The following is a 26,524-nucleotide window of genomic DNA, read 5'->3' on the forward strand; positions in this document are numbered from 1 at the left end:
GCAGACAGAGGAAGAAACATTAACGGCAGAATTGTAAAGAGTACAAAGGATGAAAAGGAAGAAATCGAAAAAGGAGAGGGGCATGTTGGGTAAAACACGGGCAGGTCAGGACAGAGAGAGACACATAGCAAAAGAAAATAAATCGTACAAGAAAGTGACAGAAAGTAAGAAAGGGAGAGAGAGAAAGCGACAGAAAGGACGTTCAATTATTCATTACACCCAAAGTCCATTTCCTCGCAGCGTGGCCTCTCGTAAATTGATGGGCATGAGGTATTTCACGCCCCCAACTCGTCTCACAACAAATCAAATGTGACAAAGTCATTTTCTCTCATCATTAGAGCTTCATAGATCAATTCATTCACACCCACTCTCACCGATAGTGGGGGAATCCACCCTAAAATGTAATTTACAGATGTTATATTGACAATATTCCTCACTTTAGTTCACTTTAAATGTATGGATTCAGTAGCTCAGACAAATTGTAGAGCTGCTCCACAGACAGTGTGACAGTATTGGAACCAATCCTACAACACTGTGAAATCCATCCATGTTAATACAAATCCTGTCACAGTTTCATAGAGAACTGAAAACATTTGTATAACTCTTAACTGGGTGACATTAAAACATTGTGTAATTGCTGACACAGGTGCGGTCTCACTCAAGTTTAATGTTGCTGAAACTGAATTCTCTTATTGTTGGATATTCAAAATCTAAATTCTGCTTTAGGGTGGATTACCGGTTCGTGATGGAGATTTTGTAAAGTGGCTGTTTTCATTTTATGAACTTCCTCCCTGCTGATAAATTGGCTGCCCATTTAATTAAAGGCAAGGCCTAGCTGACCTCTGGCTGTTAGCTTTTGTGTAAGATCAGGCTGTGTCAACACAAGACCTATGGACCATGATAACGCCTTAACCACACTAGGCTCGGGCCTGAGACTTGACACTGTCTTGCGGTGTGCACATCCTCAGCTGCAAACCTGCATCATGCCGCTTCATTACACAACACAAGGTAATGCAACTGCACTGAGCATGAAATAACAGTAAACAAACAAGGGGCAATTGCTATTGGTAGTGAGTCACCAACCTGTAGGAAACAATGAGAAATCTCTCGCAGTTGGCTTGCTTTAAAGTGACAGGGTTACTGAAGAATTTTTAACAGGCACATGACCAAAGTTGCTTAGTCAGAACTGAATTGACGCTCCTCAACCCAGTCTAGTGCACTCTCCTCCAAATTCTGAAGGCCTCTCTGCTGCTGAGCCCACTCACTACATCTGGGGCTAATCACTAGACCCAGAACTTGAACAATCTGCATGTCACCAACCCATTCTCCTTTTCCTCTCTACTGCCAGACCCACAGGCCTGATGGTACCATGGCGCTGACTTCAGACTGTGAATGTGTCAGGCACAGGGCAGGAGAAACGGGAGGAGCTGACATACAACATAATGCAGTCCTGTGGTGGAACAGAGGGGAACGTTCTGGATGTTCCTTACATCAGCAAAAATCCCCAGGTCTGTGGTTCAGCGCTGGTGCTGTGTCATGAACATAAAGTGGAGCATGCAGACATTTGTTCACACGGCCAGTGGGCGGTATAGAAAGCCCTGGACGAGGAATGGGAGCAAGGGAGGATTCAGAACAAAAACTACAGCAAGGGAAAGGATATGCTTCACACACACAACAAAATGTTATTTTCACAAATGTTCTTCTGAGAAGACATCACATAAGAGCAGAATGGAACCAGTCAGTCTTCATAGACAGAATTAGATAAACAGCAGTGGCATATTGAATAGAAGCACAAGGCCGGGATTCCATTATTGATGGGCTGTAAATGATAAACGAGGCTGAGCAGATTGTGTATCATTTCATGCATTATGGATGGGCAAGCAAAGAGCATCAGTCTGTGAGCCACCCTCCCTCTTGCACAAGAAAAAAGCAAGAGAGTAGGACCGGGAGAGATGGGCAAAGCCAACTCCCCTCCCCCTGCCAGCCTGCCAGCCTGTGACTCTTACAAACTAACAGAAACTCTGAGGATCCACAGCCTCCAGCTGATCCTGCTTCCCTCCAGTCTACAGAGGCCTGGCGGGGCTCCTTTTCAAACACGGAAACCGGTGTGTTAAACTCTTATGTCATACTACGCTCTCACAGGAGGGCAAAGTACACAAAACTGTGTTTGTGGTTCAGTGAGAGTTATCCCATGGCTCTCTGGTGTGGCAAAGAACGTATAATTATGGCTATCCGCAGTCCCGCACCACAGTCTGTCACTGTGGGTATACCAAGAAGCATCGCCAAGCAGCAAAGCCTTTTCAAGCACAACCAAAACTCAACTGCTTAGTGGGAAATCCCTTTGCTTTCTGTTCCTTGGCTGTCTGTTCTATTTCCTCACAGGGAAATCCACTGTGCTTCTGAAAAGATTCTACACTGGAGGACATTTCCGTTCCAATTCCTCTTAGCATCCATGCCATCAACCCAGACCATGTCTCCTACTACTCATAGTGATGGTAGCAACTCATTTAAAGGTTTTAATGATGCTAACATGGTCATATTGTTGTTAATGTGGCACAGAATTATGGTAATCAAACAAAATGATGTAGTAGAAGGTGTAGTACAGCTATAAAGTTAGAACAACTCTTCAAGAGCTTTAAAACCTCCTGGTCTCTCAGTAGACTACTTGCCACAGATCTGATAAAAACCTCCACCCAGACAGCTTGCCGTTATAGATATGACGTCTTTACTCGCCACTAGGACAATGACAACACAATGCGGCCAGAAATTGGTACACGGTCCTGATTATTATTCCTAAAGCCCAATAGAGCATCCATTAAGATGTAGACAAGCCAATAAAATATCATATTATGATAATGTGTAACTGATTTAAGTGTAAATACTTTTAATGTGTCAGCTGAACTTAATGTTCCTCATTAGGGTGCCCTGATGCCAACCTAAACAACACATAATCACACAGGCCCATACGAAGAAAATGAAACGATCAAAGTACATGAGGCTGTTAGTTGAGCTAAAGTGATTTGATTATCTTCTGCTCAGCAAAGTACGCAAATCAACCAGACAATTTGTTCTTCTCTGCGCTAACAAACTTGGAGGGAACAGAGGCCCAAATGACATCAACAAGATGGGTCAGTCACGCAGGTCAACGAGGTATCACAATCCCACCTGACCTGCTGGGGGCGGAAATACGGACTATGACAACGGAAAGACAGTAACCACACAGAACATGAGCTCTTATTTTCTCTACTCACCCAGAGCTAGGAAATGTAAAGCAGAAACGGTGCAACAACAAACATGCATAATATGATTGCAGAGCATTGAACAGTTAAAGAAAGAGAAGCAGTAAATGAAGTCACGTAGCACAGATGTGTTAAATATGATCAGGTGAGAGACAGAAGGAGAGGACCATGTAAACATATATACAGGTCTGAAATGAGTCTGTTCCTAGCACGACCCTCTTTCCGCTATTGTTGGTGCCTCAGAAATTAAAAGATGGATTATTTACATGCTTGGGGACAAGGCGGTAAGAATCAAACCTTTGACACACAACACCAAAATAAAAACCTCAGCCACCAGAGAAACCATAGAGCAATAATTACTGGCGTTAACAGCAGCTCAGCCCTCGTGTTTTAAAGACTGGTGTTACTGTAGAGAATTGCTAATCAAATATGCTGCCACACTAAACACTCGTAGTTTTGTGCAACATATGACTGCACATGCTATTGGGATTAGGTATTGGCTGCTCATGGGCTTAAACAAGCCCATAGATCAACAATGAGTCACTTCCACATTAGCACACCTGTTGTTATAGTGATGTGAAGCACCTCCCAAATGCTTCCAGGTTAAAGTGAGACTCGACCTTGAAGCTATGAGTTTACTGTTCCACCCTTTCTGCCTTCGAGTTTATCTACACAGCAGCAACAGGCACACCCAGTAGCTGCTGTACTTTATACTGTTGGATAAAAAGCTGTTAAAGACTCAAGTCCACCGCTCATATAATTCATGAAAGGACAAAGCACGTTCAAGTGTTTATACCATTGCATATATGCAAATTGTGTGTGTGACGTACGCTGGGCGGAATGTTAGTGCTGCACACATAGGCAGTGAGATTGCGGTGATTTTGTCTCATGTTAATTACAGCTGATATGTGTCAAGTGCACTCATAGGGCAAAATCCTACTCATCTGAATTAATGTGAGCTGAGTGGTAGTCTAATCTGTGTGTGTTCTTGCCTGAGAGCAGTTACGCCATGCTCTTGTCAGTGTGTTAATAAGCAAAGGCCTGTCTGCATGCCTTCCTTCCTCTTATCTGTAGAATGGCCTGCAGTATATGTGTGCAGTCTGTGTGCGGGTTGGGTTACACCCAGACACACTGGGTGTCTCTCTATGGGCTGAAAACCTGCTAAACAAGTTGCTTCAGATTTACTTCTTTTGTTTCTTTATCTGCAGGGTGATCTCACTTACTGCTGATGTGGGAGAGAACAACAGGAGCGGCCTGTTGAGGAGCTCTGTAGCTCAAACCTCACACCACAGAGAATGGAGGGACATATTCTCTTCATTTCTAAAGTTCAGCCAGAAACAATAACAAAAGAGGAAGATGGTAAGGGAAGTTGTGTCTGCTAGAGATGTGAGCTTGTTTTGTTGAAAGACTGAGTACATTAAGGTCAAAAGCAGTGCATTACATAACATACAATGGATGCAAATACAGCTGCAAATATCCACATCCCTAAGGGAAGGAAGGTGGCTCGCATTGGCTGACCAGCTTCACCTTGCTGACCTTCTCTATAACATATTTGTTCTCTCACATTGAAAATAATAAACATACTAATCAAACAACAAACTGTTATGTAACCTAATAGACCTTCTAATGAACTCTGTGAGCTACAGACAAAGAACAATTATTGGTAAATACAAATCTTGTGAGACATTCTGGGTGTGGTATTAAATCATAAATAGAACCAGAGGAAACAGGTAACCATTGCACAACAACAATGCCTGCAATGCACATAACAACATTAGTTATACATTGTATAGAATGTCTTATCTGGCCATGCTAAAATATCAGAGTGTAAAGAGGGAACCAGGTACAAAAACATGTACTGACAGTTTAAGAGGGCAAATATATTTAGCAAAAATATTGGCAATGGTGGATACAACCTGAGAGCCCACTGAAGAAAATAGCATGTCTATCCAACTACTCATTCACATAATAGTTTGAATATTGTCTGTTGTTGAATATAAGCCAACACTTGAGCACTAGTTTCACAAACTTGATTAAAAGTTGTCAACAGGTCCACTGCTTAGCCACGTAAATAGCGTATGTACGTGAAGTTGGTGAACCTGCAGCCACTTTCACACTTTCAAGGCAGTTTTACGACAAGTGCGTAACTTCATATTGACGTTACGTGCTGTTAGAGAAAGTAATGCTGGCTTAGCTTTATGTCAAATAAAACAATTAAAAATCGTGTGATAACGTGACACCACGCAATGAACTTTGTAAACTAGGAGATGATTGAACATGTTAACTTAGTGAGACACTTTCACTTACCTGCCGACAAAATTCTCCAAGACTGAGCTTTTCCCAGCGCTCTGTCCACCGACCACCGCAATTTGAGGAAGGTCTAAATTACAACTCTGGCCAATGGTGCTGAACGCGTCTTGAAGCTTGTTGATCAGGGGAATCAGGTCTTCCATGCCCCGGTTCCCCATGGCTTCGTTAGCTCGGAGAGCCCCTTAAACAGGACGCAAACCAGACCCAAACGCTATCCGCGCTAACTAGCTAGGTAACGTTAGCTTAGCAGGAAGGTGCTCTCGGGTTACTCTGAAGAGTGGAGATCCGCCGTTTCAAACAACACCGGTTTTTGTCCTCACCTTGAACACTTTAACGGTTAACGGTAATGCGATTCACACTTATATCATGTCGGGGTCTTTTAAGTGCATTAACTAAGTACCCAGTCAGTCGAATGGGACGGAAAACTCGCAAAACAAAACTTCCTCTACAAAACACACCATCCGGTAAGACAGGAGATGACATCCGATCGAAACCGGCGAGTAGAGACCCGCCTCTTGTCAAAGAAAGCAGGTAGTTTATTGGCTACCATAGCTGCCCTTCTGTCAAACTGACATTCTTATTGGATAGTCCAAAGGCGTGTTCTTTGCTCTAAAAAAATAGCTCAACTCTGATTGGTCAAGACGATTTCCAATTTGCTGCCGCTCACGTCACATTTCAACATGGCTGCGACCAGAGCGTGTGGAGCTGCTGCAAACACTTCTGAAAACATCATGTCCCTCAAGAAAGCTTTATCCGTAGCTTCTCCACTCACTCTGCGAATCGTCGCTGAATGCCCTGTAACAAAAGCAAGAGCTTGTGATCTAATCCTGCCCCACTCGGCCGTCAGCACCCCGGTTTTCATGCCTGTCGGGACTCAGGGCACTCTGAAGGGAATCACTGTGGATCAGCTGGACGCTCTTGGCTGTCAGATTTGTCTTGGAAACACATACCACCTGGGCATGAGACCGGTAGGCAGCACAATAATAGCATTTCTGATTTTATGATGTCTCAATTGACTTTAATAGTGACTTGATTAATTCATGGAAACTTTGTATTGTTTTTCTCCATTTCAACTTTACTGGCCTGCAGGGGCCTGATTTGATCGAGAAAGCCAATGGTTTGCACGGGTTCATGAATTGGAAGAGGAATCTTTTAACTGTGAGTACATAGATTATATTTTAACTGTGATTGCATAGATGATGAATGTTCACAAAAGTACAATGTAGGTGATGACATCTGTGTTGATATGTTGTGTTTTCTTTCCTCTGCTTACAGGACAGTGGGGGGTTTCAGATGGTGTCTCTTGTCGAGCTCTCAGAGGTCACAGAGGAAGGGGTGAAGTTCAAGTCCCCCTATGATGGCAAAGAGATCCTCCTTACTCCTGAGAAATCCATCAGCATACAGAACAGTCTAGGTGTGCTAAAATAATGTAACGAGTATTGAATAACAAATACTTGTACCTTCTGTCAGTTTCCCAGTGACTTATAGATGGTCTCCCCATGCTTCTTTGTGTCCCTCCAGGTTCAGACATCATGATGCAGCTTGATGATGTGGTCAGCAGTACGGTGACAGGGCCGCGGGTGGAGGAGGCAATGCACAGATCCATTCGCTGGCTGGACCGCTGCATATCAGCCAATAAAAATCCAGAAAAACAAAACCTATTTGCCATAATCCAGGGAGGGCTAAATACAGAGCTGCGCAAGGCCTGTCTAGATGGTAATAAGATCTTGCATTGTTGTGATCCTTTTATCTTCTTTTGATTTTCTACCTCTGTCTTTGTATATCTTGTAATGATGCTGGAGGATGGGATCTGCATATTCAGAGGGGGATTATGTTGAAATGGCTCCACAATTCAATTATTTGAAATAATTTGGAAAGGGGCTCTATTACTAAATTATTTGTATAAATGGATGTACATAAGCTTTAACATGTTTATCTCATGAAAAAGTCTGTGTGGATCATACAAGTGGCAGCATCATGAGGTGAAGAGCAATCATATATTTCCAATTTAGAGATTTTTATATATATATTAAATATAATATAAAAAATATTAAATATAGTGTGCAAGGAAATTGGCAGCCATTGGCAGTTTTGTAAAGAAAACTGAAATATAATAGTAATATATATTTATACATCAATTTTAAAGTAAAGTTATTAAGTACTTTTCACGGTGGAAACTAGTAAAATGGTGTGCTCGCATTACATCTTTTAAGATAATTTTTGAGAAGTAATTAAATAGATGTTTCTAATTCTGCAATTCTGAAACCCTCAGACAGGGGGCCCAGAGCTGAAAGGCCCTGGCTGCAGAAGCCCTGTAACCTTTAGTGAAATGCATGCTCTAGCTGGCTGATCTTGTTGTAAATTGTACATTCCTAAACTGTTTGAAACTGATGAGAAGGTCCAGAACTTGTGCTTGAGACATCTTATCCCCTTCCTGCAGAAATGACTCAACGTGATGTTCCTGGTTTTGCCATCGGAGGCCTGAGTGGAGGAGAGGAGAAGGATGACTTCTGGAGGATGGTGACCCTGAGCACTGACCACCTGCCACGGGAAAAGCCTCGATACCTCATGGGTGTTGGGTACGTTTGCTTAAATATTTCATGAGAATTGTGGTGTTTATGGTAGGGCTGAATGGTTGGAAAAAATATCTACCGGTAATTGCAGTTGCATCATTATTCTCATATTCATTAAAAAAATAATCATGGTGTGTACATATTTTGCCTTTTGACAAATATTCAGTTCAATATTAAATCATTCAGATGATTTATTCATGTGCTGCAGGTATGCTGTGGATCTGGTGGTGTGTGTTGCTCTGGGATGTGATATGTTTGACTGTGTGTTCCCCACCCGCACTGCGGTAAGCTCTCACACACACACTCTGATTAGCACTGATCATTCAGCTTTCTTTTCAATTGAAAAACTATTTTCTGACAGTCATGTTTTTGTTTCCTTAGAGGTTTGGCTCAGCCTTGGTTCCTTGGGGATCTCTCCAGATAAAAAATAAGCAGTATGCCAAAGATTTCGAGCCCATAGACCCAGACTGCCAATGTCCCACCTGCAAAAGGTAAGTCAATAAACCAACAACACATTTTTGTATCATCCTGTCATATGTTAAATGATGAAGTTAAAAAAAAGCACTAATGTACACTATTTGGTATAAAAGAGGGATGTGTTGGCAATTCAGGAATACCTTATTGAATGCATTTGTTTGAAACTGCATTCCTGGGAGAATGGTAACAAAATAAATCTGTTTTCTTTTTCCAGACACAGTCGGGCTTACCTCCATGCTCTGTTTAAGAGTGACAGTGCAGCCATGCATCACATCACTATCCACAACATTGCCTACCAGGTCAGTATCTGAAATGTCTCTCTGTAGATAAAGCCACATCATAACTAGATATTGAATCAAGATTATACATCAACAAACACATGTAACCACTATATAATAATAATACATTAAATCAAATAACAAAATCATCTTTAATAATCAAATTAAAATGGCATTATGTGATTATGAATTTTAAAATGCGAGCACAAACGTGTAGTGTGACAAACTTAATAATATATTTTTAGGCACACTATTTTGAATACTTTATTTTTAAAGTTAAATAAAAATAAGAAATTTTTATAATTTTGCACATATTTTTTTCTTTTTACATTTTGCCATTGTGAATTTTGCTTACATGGTACCCTGAAATGTTGCCATGGTGAGTAGTAGCATGTAAACTTTCTTACGGTATACTCTTATGATGTAGAATACAATATGATTACCTGCTGGAGATCAATAATCACATTATTTTCCAATCATTTCTCCTTGCAGCTCAACCTGATGCGCTCTGTGAGACAGAGCATTGTGGAAGGCTGCTTCCCTGAGTTTATACGGACGTTCATGAAGCGCATGTTCCCGTCTCGTGACCAGTACCCGGGCTGGGCCGTGGACGCTCTCGCCTCCGTCAACATTACACTGGAATAAAACCTGGAAGGCAACCGTCATGCTCTCAATGGGGATGTCAAACAGTGACTGAAAGATTTTAAATGGCTTTTTTAATGGATGATTATTTTTTACTCTTTGTTTATACTTGTTTATAAATTGCTTGTTTGTTTGGCAATGAGGCAAATGGCTTTTGATCTGATAGATGAAGCCTGATTATCTTCTGCTTTACTCAGCCTCTGCAAATTGTCCTCATACTAGACATTATGGTAATGTGAGACTGAATGGGGTTTAAATGAGGTTTGAAACACATGAACTATCTCCTCTGATGTGCGCCGACACTTTTGGTTGTTACCATGGCTACGAAGTTGGCCCACCCATTGGAAATGAAATGTTTTGCCTTCCTGTCAACCTGGTGTTTCATTTCTGCCAAAGGCACGAGATAAATAAATGTGTTTGTATTCTGGTGTTTTAACCTACAGACTAGAGGTTGTCAGATGCCTGTTAGAACATATTACTGAATTCAAGCTCAATTGAAGCTCACAAAGATTGTGTGCTTGTGTCAAGATGACCACCAGAGGGCAAAATAGACAAAACCAGAGCAGTGTGACTAAAATGCAATATGTTAAGCTTTCCTGTATAGTTAAAAGCAGTACAGCTTAATCTAATTCGTGCAAATCACTTAATTACAGTAGGAATATGAGCTGAAAAGTAGGAAAGCACAAAAACATTACATTCCAAAAATCCCAACACAGTCAGCATATCAAGTCATTATTCAATGCTATTCTCTATGTTGTCCTCCATTGGACAATCATCCCTTTTAACCTTCTGAGTGGCGGTTTTGTTGGGAGTTTACTGAGGTGCTGCTCTATCGAGGCTCTGTTGTTGCTGATTAATATTAATCATTGGCAGTTGATTTAAATAACACCTGTTGTCTGTGGCTCCGAGTCAACAGTCCTCTTATGCACCACATTTGAATTTCATTACTGCTTTTGTTATGGCCACAGGCTCAACAAGATTAAACATGTGACTTGTATAGTCCCCTCTCATAATGACTAACACAGTGTGGTACTACAAAGACAAATTATGGGTTTTGTAAATAATAGGAGTTTACAAGTTGTTTAATTACAATAAGAGGCAAACTGAAGCATTCATGTTTCTATGATAATAGCGAGTTTATAGTGACCTTTTGTCATTTAATATAATAATAGCCCACATTCAGAGGAATGTCTACTTTTGAGTGTTTTTGTTTTACAGGATTATGTTTGATTCTCTTTAGAAGGGATGTCTTTTCTAAAATGTCTTCTGCCTCGACTATGTTTTTGATTTACTTAGCATATGGAGGCTTAGTGATTGAACAACGGCGCTCAGAGCTCAGTTGGCAAGCTAAATACATTGGATTTGTGCTCATGTATATTTCAGTGTAACAATTCCCAATATGTCACATGTGCCACCGAAAAACGGACTCAAAAAACCACTGTTACCTACTTCTTATAAAATAATGATGAAGAGATCTCCATGTAGAAATAACACATAGCCTAAGCGTCGTTCAGATTTAGGAGGTGCACGCAGTTTTCCAGAAATATAGACATTTCTCAGAGTCACTTGTCACCCATGAGTTGTATCATTATTCAGATTTACATAGGGAAGTGATGTGCTCATAATGCTGCAAACATTTTGGTAGCTTTTTGACAGATATAGGTTTTGCGTGTATTGTTTTTGCAATTGTTCTTATAATTTCTCAGTCCTACAGGGAAAGTCTTATGGTGCCTATCGGTCGGGTTCACATTTGTTGCCAGTGCGTTCATGCGGAGCTCAGGCAGGGAGGATGCTGCTGCTGGTGAGAGTCAACCAGTTGCTCTCCAGCTGTCTCAGTAAAGTGCAGCCTCCCCCACATACGCACCGACGGATGATCATCCTCGACCTGTTGGCTCGTCGGGAATAAAAGTGCAGCTGCTTTCTGTCGGGTGCCAAACAAGAAAGAAGTTGGTTTTTTTCTCTTTAGAAGGGAGGTCGAAGACGATGCCATGAGATGTATATGTGTTCATTATTAATCTACGTTTTGAATAGCAGAAGGAAGAGGAACGGAGTTGGTTTTGGGGGGTGCACCTCCTTGGTGTGGAGGTGCGGTTTGCGGTGATATCTGCCTTTATCTCTGGGCTCTGTGGAAGAACCATGGTCGAACTGGAGAAGGAAGTGCTCCCGCTGCCCCCTCGGTACCGGTTCCGAGACCTGTTGCTCGGGGACTGGCAGACCGACGACAGGTAAGGACTTTCATCGTTTACGCACGGCGCCCTGAATCCGCTGTGCATCTGAGAGCATCATGCCACCTTCTCTATAAAGTACTAATTTGTTTTCCGTGTGCATGTTTTTCTTGTTATCACGTTTATTCAGGTGTAGTATTGTACTGCCAGCTGTGCAGCTCTGTCGCTGCAACAGGTTTACTCCTTCCCCAGTGTGCGCGGAGGATAGTGTTGCTAATGCTGCTAATTAATATAATCCCACCAAAAGCATTACACTAATCAACCAAAGGAACAAATTGAGACATGGAATGAAATTAAGAGACTCATTCATTATAGTAATATGATGTATTTGCAAGTGGCTCATACATGTGTGTAAAAATCCTTTGAAATGAAGAAGGAGCGAGTATGGGTAGACCTACAGTGCGTTTCCCTGTTTATGTTCTCCTCATGCCATAATTCCTGAGATTTGCATTGAACAATCTGCAACCTGGACAGGCTGCTTCCTCTGTCACTGGCAATTAACCTTTGATTCCACATTTGCAGGGCAGAATATTTGACATGCAATATGATATGCATTGCTTAATTTGTCTATTTCATCCTGCAGTCTAATGGAAAACCTTAACCTCAATTTCAAGCTTGATGCATTTTGTTGCTTGGTCGATATCAGGACCAAAACACTTGCTTCTGTACTTGAGTGGGTGTTTTGAATCAGCAAAATGGGGGACACTTGCCTTTTAGAAATCAATCCTGCAGGCATTGCCAGACTTCAATGAAGAGTCACTTCTACATGTTACCATAGAGGTCTGTCAATAACGATTATCTTATTATTGAACCATTAAACAGTGTCCTTTTTGAAGATAAATCATACCATTATACTGTGTATCTGTATCCATGACCTCTGAAAGGGTCTCATTTTGAGCATTTGAAGCCTAATGGGCCTGCTCACTCTGGTTTCTCTTTTGGCCTTTTGTAATGTCTTGGCTATTGCCCAAGGACCTATGTTTCCCAACCAGAGTTCAATGCGACCTCACCTGATTACAGAGGTTTAGTGAGGAGGGTTTGCTGCCTCTTTCTTGGAAGTCTATGAGACACAACCTTACTTTCTACAGTCCAGGCTCTTCATCGTCTTAAAGAGGCAAAAACAATAAAAACAGTTGACAACAACATGGATCATTTCAGTTACAATGTAGGTAGTGAAAGTGTTGTTGGTGGTTGTGATTGATTCGGTTGATTTGAGACTACTGGACAGAGCACTTTATTATTTATTTCTGTCATATGCAGAGCTGGAATGTCCAATGAACTCATGCATCCTGTTTTAGGATTTATTATGAGCATTAGTGTCTAGCAAAGTAGTCTTTGTAACTTTTCTATGTGTTTCATTTACAAACAACACTTGTGAGAGGGAAAGCTATTGACAGAGGAATTAAGATGTTGATCTCAGTGTCCAGGGAGTATTAGCTGCTATAAAATGGACTGATTAGAAGGAAGAGCTGGGATTGATAGTGACAGAAAATCTTGTTTAGGGTTGAATAACACAGAGTTTGTCTGCTGTGGTCCATTAATCTAGGAGTAGCTTTAACAAACATCCTCAGAGAACCAGACGGCCCCAATGGGCGCAGGAGCTCAGATAGCTCCATATAGTATCAACGCGTCCCTGCACAGAAACTCTCACACATCAAAATGTCAATATGTGTACGCATAACTTATCTCCTTGACACAAATGGTGGCACTCTGCGCAGGGAAAACATACATAACTGAGCCTTTTAATCCCTCTTCTGTCATCCTCTGTGGGCCTTCTCACTCCCCCTCTCCTCTTAGCCTGCATCCCTGTCGATGCGTGTCCATACGTTGCCCTCTTTCAAATTCAACCCCCACCACAACACACTCCCTGTGCTTCTCAACATCTTAGTTCCGATTGAAGTGCCTTCAATACCATGCCATTTTCCCCTTTCAAGAGCTCTCCTGTAACTCGGTGCAATACATTTAGCTTTGGCACTGAAGGCTCTTAAGTGAGGCAATGTTCTGTGGGAATTTATTTTATAATTCAGTTTTTGACACATAGGATCCTCCAGATTGTGTGATTACTAGTAGTTATAGTGTCTCGGTCCCAAAGCAGGATTTTGCTTAAACATAAAAAAACAATTAAGAGACACCTTCTCCTGGCTGTATCTTATTTGTGTCAAATTGGAACAAACAGATATTATTTTGGCTCCGTTAACTCTGCACAGAAACAAGCCTATTCTCCCAGACAACATTTAAATAATGTTCTGCTGAAATTGCGTCTGCAACTGCCAATTATCTTTATTTGCTTCGTTCCTAAAATATAAGCTCGAGGTTGTGCCTGATACTTGATCGGTAATGTGTGTCCTGCTGTTGCCGAAATGTGTCAAGTACCCAGAAGTAGGAACATTTTAGTATTACTGTTCTGTTTACACCGACTCCATTTATATGTTCTGGCAGTGAATCAGAGGCTTCTGTCTTGATGAAATACCAGAAGACCAAACGATGAAATTGAGATCTTTTACAGGCTGATTAGGAGAAGTCAAAGAAGCAGTCTGAATTTTGAATATTTTTAACATCGAACTTGCCCTGAAATGGAGGGTTGTTTATTATTAGCAACCGTCTTCAACAATTTGTGAAGTAAGCTAGCTTTTTGTTTCTGTCTGCCAAACAGTCTTCCTTTGCCACACACTTTCTGTTGAACTTCCTGGCTTACATACTATTTACATATTATAAATACACATTTGATCTACTCTGCTTGTATGTCACATACAAGTGAATTTACATACAGCAGGGTTCCAGGTGCTCTACTGGAGAATAGCCTTAGGAGGAGTTTCCCTCAGAGTCCAGGATTATCATACAACTGACAGCCTTTTGTCCTTAAAGCAATCTCTTATTGGCTGTCGCCTCTTCTCTCGCTCCATCTCTGTCAAATCTCTCTTATCCCCGTGCTCTCTCTATCTTTGCCACCTTCGTAATTATTTCTGTCAAGCCTTAATCTATTAAAGCCAATGTAAAGCACGATCCATCAATATTGTCAATATTCAAGATATATTGACTTACAGTGAAAGCCGAAGTCCTTTTGTGAGCCTTTTAGAGCTCATGTAAGTTTCAGTCATATCATTTATAAGATTAGACAGCTCTTTGTTGAGGATTTTGGAATTACGGATGTTATTATGCATCATGTCTGCAGAGCCAGAGCTGGCATAAAGGGACGTTATCAGAGATACAAAAGGGCTTGTATAATGGAAAGAATCACTTGGAGAAAAGGTGATTCTATCAGATTTGAGGCTGGATGAGATAGAAGGTGTGATGTGGGAGCATGCAGACCTCAAAACCACCAAATGCATAATCAATCCGGTAAACATCTGAAGTAAAGCCAACTAAAAAGCAACCAGTTGCTAATTGAAATCAATTCTTTACGGGGGAGGGTTTGCATAGTCGATTTTGAGCTGGGGTCCTACAGTGGAGTAGGCAAATTAAAATCCAAAGCATCAGACATGGCACATTTCCCTTCCTCATAATTAACAGAAGTGTCTGAAAACATCATCCTAATTAGTAATGGAGAAGAGGGAAGGTTTCCAGTAGGATTGAAGATTAAAGATAGGTCCGTCTTGAGTCCAAATAAGAGGGCACGTTCGGAGGATGGAGAATATTTTGCACATTCTTTACATTACATTACATTGCATTTAGCTGACGCTTTTATCCAAATTCGACCAGGAAGATACAAACTTGAAGAAAACAGAATCATATAAGTACATCAGGTTTCATAGAGCCAAAACATTTCAAGTGCTACTCAACTGGCTTTAGATAAGCCAGTCTTTTATTAGTATATAAGTGCTTTGTTAGCAATTATTTGTTAGTTCTATCGCTCGAAGTGGAGTCGAAAGAGATGAGTTTTCAGTCTGCGCCGGAAGATGTGCACGCTTTCTGCTGTCCTGATTTCAATGGGGAGCTCATTCCACCATTTTGGAGTGGTGATCATGAGCCTCGTCGCTATCTTTCTGAGAAGGCATAACCTGAATGGACAATGGGAGACACTTTAGTTTTGTCATACAATCAGAGTTTATTACATTGTATTCTTTGCTCCTCGAGCAACCCCTTCATCCTTTGGCTATCATTTCATATACATACATTATATGTTGAAAGCTTTATCCTTTTTCATTGTTATCACTGATTAGCATTAGCCCAAGGCTGTATAAAGAACAGTGCAGGGTGTGTCCCTGGTGGTCATCTAGACACAGTTATTTTATTATTAGAGATTTTTCTGCCTCCACTGGGCTTTAATTAGCTAGATATTGAACTCCCTAACCAGCCTTTCTGTTAGGAGAGCACTGTCAACACGTAAGAGCCTCCCTGCTGTGGACACTAACACAGCCATGGGGCTGACCAGCATGAGTCGGAGCACTTCTGGGCTGTAGCTGTGTTCTGTGTTGCTTGAAGGCCCAGTAGCATCAGAGTGGGGGGAGGCAGCCGCTCTGCCACTCTGCTGTGGGGGATCACAAACAGTTGCCACTGATCGCAGATCCCCTATTCCCAAAGTGTGTTAGCTTAATACAGTGCAGGACTTTCAAACCCAAACAGCCCCAGAGACACCAGACACAGGCAATAAAGACGATTCATCTCATGTTTCACTACTTTTGCGTTGCACATGTCATCGTCAAACAGGTGATTTGTAGACGACTTGGAAACAGATTGATATCTCACGCTGATTTGATCAAAGGTAAAATAACCGTGCAAATCCAAAGCTAATGTAATCTGAAGGGATAGAATGTCATTGGATGGCTTTTAATAGAGTTGTGCAGCACTTTACGCCATTTTTAATTTCACATTAGAGGGATTATTATGGCATTTAGGCAAATCATGGAGCCAAGTGTGTATTTTCTGCATATTAAACGGGTCCGTTGTGTTCTGTTTTTTCTTTAGCAAGAGAAAGTAGTAAATAGTAACTAAAAAGGTATATGATCATATCAGGGAAGGATTAGCAAGGCTGGTTTTTGTCAGCGAGCAGCTAGAGCACTTCCACTGATGACGTATGGAGAGTTTGAATCTATTGGAACCCAGGCGTTGTTCAGGAAATGGCTCTGAGTAAAGGCTGCCGTGCACGCTTAATACATGTCAATAAACTGTGGGGTGCCTTACACATGTATTGTACAGTAAATGATGGCTGTCAATTCCCTGCTGTGCATTTCCACGGCTAGTGGATTTTTGGATAAATCGGTCACGACAAAGAAAGGTTGATTTTCTCCATCAGTTATATTAAAAGGCATGTAGAGAAAGAGCCCCTTTAAAGGTCTCAATCATCATTAAGTTATTATGAGAGCACTTGCTTGTTTCATTGGAGTGTTAAAATCGTTTTTGTGGCAGCAATCAGTGGTATTAAAGGCATTTGACATTTCTTTCTTCTGACTTTTTAGGCAGCATGAACCTGCATTGTCAGTGTGAACATAAAAATGTGTATTTATGCTATTACCATAGAAAATGATGAAGGAGAGTTGAAGGCTACACATATTTTCATTTTTAATTTCTTATTTTCTTTTGTTCGTCTCCACCTGCCATTAGCACATTGTGTGGGATGGTTGTGTATCTGGGTCAGGAACAATGTCTTGCTTCTCTTCAAGCTGTTCGAGTGCTCCTGTGGTGATGTGCAATTCATTTGACTTTAGTTGTCAGCCCATTGATTTTCTCCTGCCCTTATTTCGAGTAGATATTATTGTGGAATGTCATTTGGTCCCCCATTCATCTTAAGAAAACTGTATGTTGAGTTTCAAACCTCAAGCTGCTTTATGACCATCAGCATTTCTCCATATAATGGTTCTCAAGGAGAAACATGTTGCTTCCAATAAACGGGAAGAGCTTCTTTAGAAATAACATATTCACTGATGCTTTTTTAGGTTTAAATATTTCTATACTCATCTTTTCACATCTGAAAAGTTAAGAACTAAGATTTTCCTTTAAAATGTATGAAATAAATGCCAGAACAATCATTAGTCCTAATTTGCATATCAAAGCAGTGATAGGGAGGCGTGTGGTGCAGTGGTGTAGTGGGTTGTGCATTGAGTTGTGCGTTGGTGTTCGGATCAGGGGGTCGGAACAGGTTCGAACCCCACTGCAGTCAGCATGTCGTTGTGTCGCTGGGCAAGACACTTCACCCCAATTTGCTCCTGTGGGGATTGCCCAGCCCACAGTATTGAGTATGTAAGTCGCTTTGGATAAAAGCGTCTAACAAGTGTCTAACAAGTGACATGTAATGTAATGATAGACCTGGCAGACGGCCTTCCCCTGAATTTGAATTATGATAGATTTTTCTCCTAACTGTGTCCATTCAGATTCATCCCTCCTCTCTTAACATTGGCATTCTCCAAATATGAATAGTTGGCTTTCCATCAATTGAACAGAATAAATGTTCATATCATTACTGTAATCTGAGATTTGCCTGCATAATGTTTCACTTGGTTTCCTATTTAGTTTCTGTTGCTTAACTGATATGAATACTATTTCTGGGTTTTGTCGTGATGAGCCAATTCTGTGCTGTTGTGCACGCACAGATTTGGGTTTCTTTAGCCTCTTGCACTGTGTCATTAGACGGCCAGTGCTTTGTCATTACAGAGCACAGGCATGGGTGGAAACAGCAGGAGGACAAGGTTCAGCTCTCACCCTCTCTCAGAGATCCTCCTCCGCAAGTCCCCCTCTGTCTTTCTGTCCATCTGTCTGCGTCTATTTATCCGTCTGTATGAGTCTCTCTCGCTCTCTTTCTTGCACAGTTCAACTTTAAATGCAAATGCTCTCCCCAGGCTTCCTGTTCTCTTGTTTCCAGCTGTTATAACATGCTGTTATTGATCTATTAAAGCCTGGGAGAGGATCTTAGATGTCTGCCTCTAAATAATTGTTAAATACACCTTTATTTAAAGAAAGAAGCAGAGAGACAGAAAGGAGGACCTCCATGGGGAATCCTAAGCGATACACTAAAATGGTTGTTCATCCAGCGACATGTGTTTTATTTCTGCGCAACAGTATCCCAAAGCAGTTTTTCTCCACAGTGATCTGATCACTTCTTTTGTTGTGCTTTTTTGAGGGCCTCTGGGGGCTGTTGCCCAGAAGTGCCATCATGATGAGTTTGCGTGTCGTTTGTTTTGAAATAATGCCCTTATGAGTTTTTAATGTGTTTTTCTCCTCCATCCTCCCCTTAGATTAAAGATCCAGACTCTCAATCTATCCCACAGCTCAAGTCTTTTATTGGGCTATATTTCCACTTTACTTTTCATCCGCTGTTGTACACTCAAGTGGAAAAGCCCTCGCTCAGAGAGAAACACATCAATGGCAAAAGGACCTCTGAAATGATCCTCTTCTCCTGGGAAGTTATCACAGCCTAGTCATAGAGTGTGGAGAGGCTTTAAGGACTTTGATGAATGAAGTAATGCAGGTACCGTTGAATTAAGTAACTTATGTCACTTTATTAAGTGTCTTAAGGGAAACACAAACAGTCAATAAATACTGGAGGTTTTGCAAGTTTAGAAGAACACTGTCACTGCGAGACAAAGAGGTGCAGTGCCTGATGGATTTGGTTGTAAAAGAGGACATTAAGCTTGAAGGAAAATGACATTTAAGCTCTGACCAATTTGGGTTTTTTTATGCAGAAGATAACCCAAAACTTGACACAGTGGATCAGTCATTCTTTCTAATAAAATGTGTGCAAGAATAGTGTTAATGTACTGTAAACTGAACAAAAGTTGATTGTGGCTTACAGTTACTTTAGCAGGACAGATGATGGTATAGATTAAAACATGTGGTAGTTGTGTGGAACAGTTAATCACTGGGTGAGTCAAACATCTTCACTGGTAAGATCTGACATTTGTTGTTAATATGTTTCAACCAATAGGTTTCTCACTAAGTGTTTTTCTTATTTTCTGCCTACCTTGAAGTTTTAGGAGCCTTTGATCACAGGATCTACTATGCAGCATTGGAAAACAGTTTTCTTGATACTTGCTGTTCTTAGTCTTGGAACATCATGTAAATAATGAATTTCTCCAACTTTTAATGGCACTAATGATATTCACTTTAAAATGTGTGGCGGAAATGTGTCTATGCTTCTTACAACCAAGCTATTGATTGTTTGATTGACTTGTGCATGAAATAACTCATGCAGTCATATGGTCTATTAGCTCATTACGCCTCTTTACACACACACACACACACACACACACACACACACACACACACACACACACACACACACACACACACACACACACACACACACACACACACACACACACACACACACACACACACACACACACACACACACACACACACACACACACACACACACACACACACACACACACACACACACACACACACACACACACACACACACGTTTCCTTACAATCCCCATTGACTGAAAATACCGTAGGGTGTCCCATCTCGACAGTAATTCATTCAAAGTGTATTTTTAATCCTAAAGTGCCCTTACACACCCCTGAGGGAGCTGCTGGCCGTGTCTACATGTCCTCTTGTTTTCCATCGTGTGTGTGTGTGTGTGTGTGTGTGTGTGTGTGTGTGTGTGTGTGTGTGTGTGTGTGTGTGTGTGTGTGTGTGTGTGTGTGTGTGTGTGTGTGTGTGTGTGTGTGTGTGTGTGTGTGTGTGTGTGTGTGTGTGTGTGAAAGCCTTATTGTCAGCAGGCTGCTCAGAGCAAAGGGCCGTCAACAAGTTGGAGCGGGGTATCGGCTCAGATGGCTGCACACACTTCACAAGTATGTGTTTGCTCACATCTGCTCATGTGAGAGGGAGGGGAAAAGACAACGAATCCTGTGTTGCCATAGCAACAAAGAGGAAAGTTACCCCCCACCCCCTTAATGTAGCTGGGAAAGTGCAGCTTTGGCTTTGGTCTCTGCGTGTCTGACCATGTGGGGTGCTGCTATAGCGTCACTCTGGAACCCTGGGAAGACCCCCCCCCCCCCATCCCTTCCTCTTCCTGCAGACAGAATAGAACAGTTGTTCTTCCCTCGCTTTCATCTGTCTGTGTGTTGTGAGGAGACCACCAGTGAGCCCAGCCCGCCGTTTTTCATCCCCGACCTGAGTCATCCACTCTTCCCTCCATAGGATGAAAGGAGAGCCACTGAGAAATCTCCCCTGAGGTGGTCCGACAGGAAATACAGTCACCGTCAGTCTGTCTGCTAATGTGCCTGCACACATGTAAGAGCTGTCTGAAGAGAGCCTTTTTTGTAAATGTAATCATGCCTCCCCATAGGTGTCAGATGGGCTTGTGAATGGCCAAATAATCTTAATGACCCTCTCACAGGTGTGTGTTATTGGGTCTGTGTGAGTACAGTAGTTGTGTGTGTACCTCTAACAGGAGGGTGCCAGAATGGTAAGGGAGAAAGAGCAGTAATTATGGCCTTCCATGTTCAGCAGAAACATCAGAGGGAAGTAATTTGTTGCTCTATATTTAATCAGTGGAGATAACGAGACTGACTGCAGCTGTCTGGGCCTATGGGCAGGCGGACAAGCAGGAGCACCATTTCCTCCCAAACCCATTAGTCTTTAATGCAGTTGGCCACAGAGTCTTATTTCTTACTTTTCACTGTTCAAATCATCATTATCGCCATTTTTACCTCAATTGTATAACACTTTATTGTAATCCTCTTGTTTTATTTTATTTTATCTCCCAGCCCTCTACTTGTTTTTTTCTCTTCTGACTCTTGTCTTGACTCTATAAAAGAGGTTGTTTGATCTCTTTAATCATCTCTTCCCTCCCTATCTTTGTCCCTGCCCGTCTCTCCGTCCCTCTCTCAGGGTGCAGGTGGAGTTCTATGTGAATGAGAACACTTTCAAGGAGCGCCTTAAGCTGTTCTTCATCAAAAACCAAAGATCAAGTGAGTTGCACTCTTTCTGTCTGTCTATGTGCAGCCTTTCTTGCTCTGCATTTCATCACCAAGTTGTTCAACTTGTCCACTCTTTGTGACTGTTTTATAATTCGTAGTCTTGATAAAGGTTCTCTGTGGATTCATATCTGGACATATGATAACTTTTTATGTTGATTCCTTCCTGCATACATAGTCAAATCACATGCCGATGAATAAAATCTTAAAGGTCCCATGTCATGGCCATTTCTACTGATCATAATTCCATTGTTGAGGTCTACTAGAATAGATTTATACTGTGCAATTTTCCAAACTCACATTGGTTTCTCATACAGCATCTCTGTAAAGTATGTGTATTCACCGGTATTCACTCTCTGTCCTAAACGGCTTGTTGGAGCTCCTGCCCCCCCCCCCCTCCCTGTGAGCCCAGTGTGCTCTGATTAGTCGGGACGTTTGCGAGGCTCGTTGCTGCGATCTGCTGCGAGGAGCGGACAGGCTTCCGAGTCGGCGATACAGCGAGAACAAGCGTAACTCATCCTGAGCACACACACAAACACTCACAGCCGAAGTAAAAACAATAAGTGTGGCTTGATATTGAGTAAGAAAAAGGTTTATAACACGGTGAGAATGGGTCTGCGGAGAGCATTTCTCCGCGATCCCAACTTAGCAGCCGAAAAACGTTTACCCATTTAAACAGTCGTGGTAGATACATTGTTTGTTTTAAACATCATAAATACACAAACAACAATGAATACTTACAGGTTGTGTACCCGAATCTCCCGCTGGTCCAAACAAAGTAGGAACAGCATCGTTCTTCAGTGCCCTACGCTGTACATATCCGGCATGAATCGCTGAAAGGTTTGAGAAGCTTTGTTTCGTGAAATGCTGGCAGAGGGTGTGGCCTCTGGGTATTCACACGTCACAGTACCCAGGAAGTAAACAATGGAACATTTGAAATCTCCAACGAGGCGTTTTGGGGCAGCATAGACAGGTATTTTCTGTGTTAGAGTTTTACTCGCTACAGGGTGTACTTTGAGGGTTTTTGACTCTGCAGACCGTTTACATGCATAAAAACCTTCATAACACACAAGGGGACGGGTAATAACCGGAAAAGCATGACATGGGCCCTGTAACTTACATTAGAAACATGTGTATATTTTGTAATTTATTTATATTTAAGTAAGTAATGAAAGTGTTCATCCCTTCCTATTAAGCGGTTAACAAATGCTTAAACAACATAATGTAATACTAACTGGGGTGTAAGGGATATTTGTTCAACTTTTAGCAAACCATATTCTGCTTTATTGGACAAACCATTGCCTTCCAGGCTACACCTTCTTTATTGAAAATATGTAATGAATTGTGCTTTGGAGAGAAATCTAATGCACTACTGAGCTTTTGGTAGTGATGATAAATGGCTTATAAACTGCTTTTGAATCCCCAAAGCTATTCTGGTTTTTGTGTGTGTGATGTTTTTTTATGCTGTTATTTGTATCTTAGGGGAAGCAAAGAATCCTGCAGATCTTTTCTTCTGTTTCTTTTTTTGAAATAAGAAATGACTGATTGTCCTCTTTCTTTCTATTGCAGGTCTGCGAGTGCGAATGTTCAACTTTTCTCTAAAAGTGCTGAGCTGTCTCCTCTACATTGTCAGAGTCCTATTGGACAACCCGCAAGATGGAAGACAGGACTGGTGAGTGAAAAGGAGATAACAGGGGCTTAATGAGGTGAAACAAAGTATGTGTGTGTGTGGAGACCTGATAGCAGGAACAAGCGCAACAGGTCAATAGCTGAGATAACGGTGTGTGTAGAGTATCCCGTAAAAGCAATGTATGTAAGATGTTGTCGGGCGAAGAGAGGGGGTGGAGATGCAATCCAAAAAGTAAACTGATATCTACACTGAGGTCCCGGTTTTGAGGGGATAAGGAGTAAGAACTTACTTTCATTGTCATGTTTGTGTTTGTTTCCTAATGCAGCGTAAACGGAGCAAACTGCACCAAACAAAACACATCATCGCATCCCTGGAGTGGGTTTGACTGGTAAGCATGTGAGTCTCTAATTGGGAGTGATGGCTTCGGCCTGCAGGGATGAAATGGTGCACCCTGGAGGACTGGCATCCCCAACATCGGAAACGTATAATGCAATCAATGCACAATGCTGATATTGAGCATTAAGATCCACATTCATTCGTCACAATTGGACTGTATGGATTACCTGTCAACCTATTATGCATGCAGTGCGTGTGCAGCCTAATCAGCAGCGATCTAGTGGAGATAAAGCACATAATCTACAATAGCAGAGAGAGGGAGATAGACCAGGAAGTGTGCACATGCAGACCTGAGGCTGCAGCCATGTCTCCTGCTCAGGGACTATTGATCTAATTGGTGGCCGGTGACACTGGCTAAGCTCTGGCTCCAAATGAATAAGGAGGCTGACAGGGTGAGCTCAGGAAAGGGATGGGCTGCCTCCTGCTCCGAGCAGCCGAACCGTAGGAGCAAATCAGAGAGCGGGCAGGCAAGTAGCCATGATAAGCCCCAGGGGGTCTTTAGGGGGAAAAATTGCCTTTTCTCTCACAATAAGGCTGTACATGTCAAATAAACTGTGTGAATATTGCTTTTTCTCCAACAATATGAGCACATTAGCAGCTGGGGAGTCCTCTGTTGTTCAGTTGTAAACGCCAAAATTAGATTTAACAAGTGAAATGTGTCGGTCCCTATTGAGTATCATTGTGTTACAGAACACAATTAGAATGTTTTGTCCTTTTTAATAAAATATTCTTGGCCCTTTTTTTTCTTCAATTTCTCTCTCCTATTTTCTCTGTTCTTTCCCTTTCTTTCGCTCTGTAGGAAACTGATCATCTGGGTGGATCGACCTCTACCGCTGTGGGCGCTGCAGGTCAGATAGACCTCCGTTCATCGGTGTTTACACAAATGTCTGAATGCATGAACACACCAACACAGGTTCCATGTCATCTTTTCTGCAATCCTTTTATGGGTTTGTCGGCATCACACTGCATGTCAATTCCGGCTTAAATGAATGATATCATTTAACCTGACACATATTTACAATTAAGGCATAGTTACACACGCATATACACATTCAGACACCAGACTGTCTCTTGCTTCACTTAAATCTGTTCCCTCTGAAGCTCAATCATCAGCCAGCCTACTGCTTCCACCCACGCTCTCCTCCTCCATCCCTGCACCTCCTAATTTCTCTCTGCTCTGGTCACCCCCCGACTCCTTTCTGTGTCAGCATCTCTCATTTTCTCTGTAACTCTCTCTCTCTCTCTTTTTGCAGGTGCTTGTGGCTTTCATCAGCTTTTCAGAAACTATGTTGCTCGTGTATCTCAGCTATAAGGTGAGATACTCACGGCCCCCAAAATCCAATCTGAAGCCTTTTGTGATGTTCTTTTGATGTCTACGTGTGTGCAGGCAGGGACGCACATTCATGCAAAATGCCTGAGGGTGTAGTTTGTCCACTCTGAACTCCTCTGTGTGTTTTCTCACGTCTCCTTGCATTTGGAAAGACCCTCAGCGAGGCATCCTTATCATCAGCCTGTTATTGACACATCAGAGAGACTTTAGGGGAGGCCCCTGTGTTGCAGGGGGCCGATCCATCAACGGGTTGCCCTGCTTTTGATGTACCTGACAGTATAAGCCTATAAAGGGCTCACTCTGCAGATTACTCTGAAGGCTAGAAGCCCTTTAACATTTAGCACTGACTGATTCCTGTGGACGTACCCTGCGCCTGTCCACCTACACTAATCAGATTTAGATCAGTTATATGCAGGTGGGAGACGCATAAAAAAAAGCCATGTCTGACATCTTAATTGAACAATTAAGCCAAGAGGAAACTGAGTAATGCTGCTTCTTATCTCAAAGGGACGCAAGGGCGTTATATAACACTCATACATCGAGATCAATTCTATGGCGGTCAATTTGTTCCCTCCAACTCACCGCAATGGGGGTCTGTTATATGGTTATTCCTGAAGGTCGCCATGACAATGGGGTTTCTTGACCCCTTGTATGTGGTTTGTGTTTCCAGGGCAACGTTTGGGAGCAAGTATTACGTGTCCCTTTCATTCTGGAGATGATCAGCGCCATCCCCTTCATGATCACTGTGAGTGGAAATGCTCGAACGCACTCGAGCACTGCGGAATACATATATATTTATTGTATAATATCACACCAGGCTCATGCTCACACAACCCCTTTCCTTTGCCTGTTATTCAGTGACTGTATGCAACCTATGAAACAATGTGAGGAGACAGCCAAGCAGACTAACACTCTCCATTCTTGACAGGTGATTTTGCCCTCCATCAGAAATCTCTTCATCCCTGTATTTCTCAATTGCTGGCTGGCAAAACACGCTCTGGAGAACATGATAGTGAGTCAAGCACCTCCCTTCTCAATTTTCATCATTACTTTCATCTCTGTTATATTCTGTTTGTTGGCATGCGATTGCCCCTCTCTGTCTGTGCTATTACAGCTCACCAGCTCATTCTGCCATGAAGGTAAATAAGTCGTAAAACACATTTAACCTTGCACCCTGGGCTTGGTGGAGAAGTTTCTCATATTCCCTGCTGTCCAATGTCGTCTGAACTTGCTTCCCATTTTTTAATATGCTGTCTTCCTCTTTGCTCTTTGCCATTTTCATCTCCTGCTTTAGTGCAATTTTATATTTCCTCCTTAGTTCTATGTATTTTTCATACTACCCATAAACTGATATTTATCCTCATTTCACACTTCAACAATGGGCTGTTCACATACTCACACCTGTGTCTATCTCTTTGCAGAATGATCTCCACAGGGCGATCCAGCGGACGCACTCAGCCATGTTTAACCAGGTGGTGATACTCATCAGCACCCTGGTCTGCCTCATGTTCACATGGTGGGTACCCTCGCCAGCTGACACTCAACTGAAAGTGGGTCAAC

General features: G+C 42.0%; 3 protein-coding genes across 9 annotated transcripts in view; 2 read left to right on the top strand and 1 right to left on the bottom strand.

Moving 5' to 3' along the window:
• Positions 1-6,023, bottom strand: part of dnm2a (dynamin 2a) — a 29,324-nt gene extending 23,301 nt beyond the window's left edge. For 3 of the 6 annotated variants that reach the window (XM_034143928.1, XM_034143927.1, XM_034143926.1), the window contains exon 1: positions 5,547-6,022. In XM_034143928.1, the coding sequence (XP_033999819.1) occupies positions 5,547-5,707 (161 nt within the window). In that variant the 5' untranslated portion in view covers positions 5,708-6,022. Of the gene's footprint in view, positions 1-5,546 lie in introns of all 6 variants that reach the window. The other 3 variants (XM_034143931.1, XM_034143930.1, XM_034143929.1) reach the window with 2 other exon arrangements.
• Positions 6,024-6,108: 85 nt separating this feature from the next.
• qtrt1 (queuine tRNA-ribosyltransferase 1) lies at positions 6,109-9,978 on the top strand. The gene is made up of 9 exons (XM_034143950.1): positions 6,109-6,517; positions 6,639-6,707; positions 6,825-6,963; positions 7,071-7,265; positions 7,990-8,128; positions 8,331-8,406; positions 8,504-8,613; positions 8,814-8,898; positions 9,370-9,978. Exons 1-9 carry the CDS (start codon positions 6,230-6,232, stop codon positions 9,520-9,522), a joined length of 1,254 nt encoding a protein of 417 aa, XP_033999841.1. The 5' UTR covers positions 6,109-6,229; the 3' UTR covers positions 9,523-9,978.
• A 1,415-nt stretch (positions 9,979-11,393) lies between these two features.
• Positions 11,394-26,524, top strand: part of LOC117493391 (potassium channel subfamily T member 2) — a 33,004-nt gene continuing 17,873 nt past the window's right edge. For both annotated transcript variants that reach the window (XM_034143921.1, XM_034143922.1), the window contains exons 1-9: positions 11,394-11,744; positions 21,523-21,602; positions 23,178-23,280; positions 23,564-23,626; positions 24,434-24,482; positions 24,888-24,947; positions 25,635-25,709; positions 25,893-25,976; positions 26,386-26,480. In XM_034143921.1, the coding sequence (XP_033999812.1) occupies positions 11,656-11,744; positions 21,523-21,602; positions 23,178-23,280; positions 23,564-23,626; positions 24,434-24,482; positions 24,888-24,947; positions 25,635-25,709; positions 25,893-25,976; positions 26,386-26,480 (698 nt within the window). In that variant the 5' untranslated portion in view covers positions 11,394-11,655. The remainder of the gene's footprint in view (positions 11,745-21,522; positions 21,603-23,177; positions 23,281-23,563; positions 23,627-24,433; positions 24,483-24,887; positions 24,948-25,634; positions 25,710-25,892; positions 25,977-26,385; positions 26,481-26,524) is intronic.

The sequence above is a fragment of the Trematomus bernacchii genome, unplaced genomic scaffold (genome assembly GCF_902827165.1).
Source record: "Trematomus bernacchii unplaced genomic scaffold, fTreBer1.1, whole genome shotgun sequence".
NCBI lineage: Eukaryota > Metazoa > Chordata > Actinopteri > Perciformes > Nototheniidae > Trematomus > Trematomus bernacchii.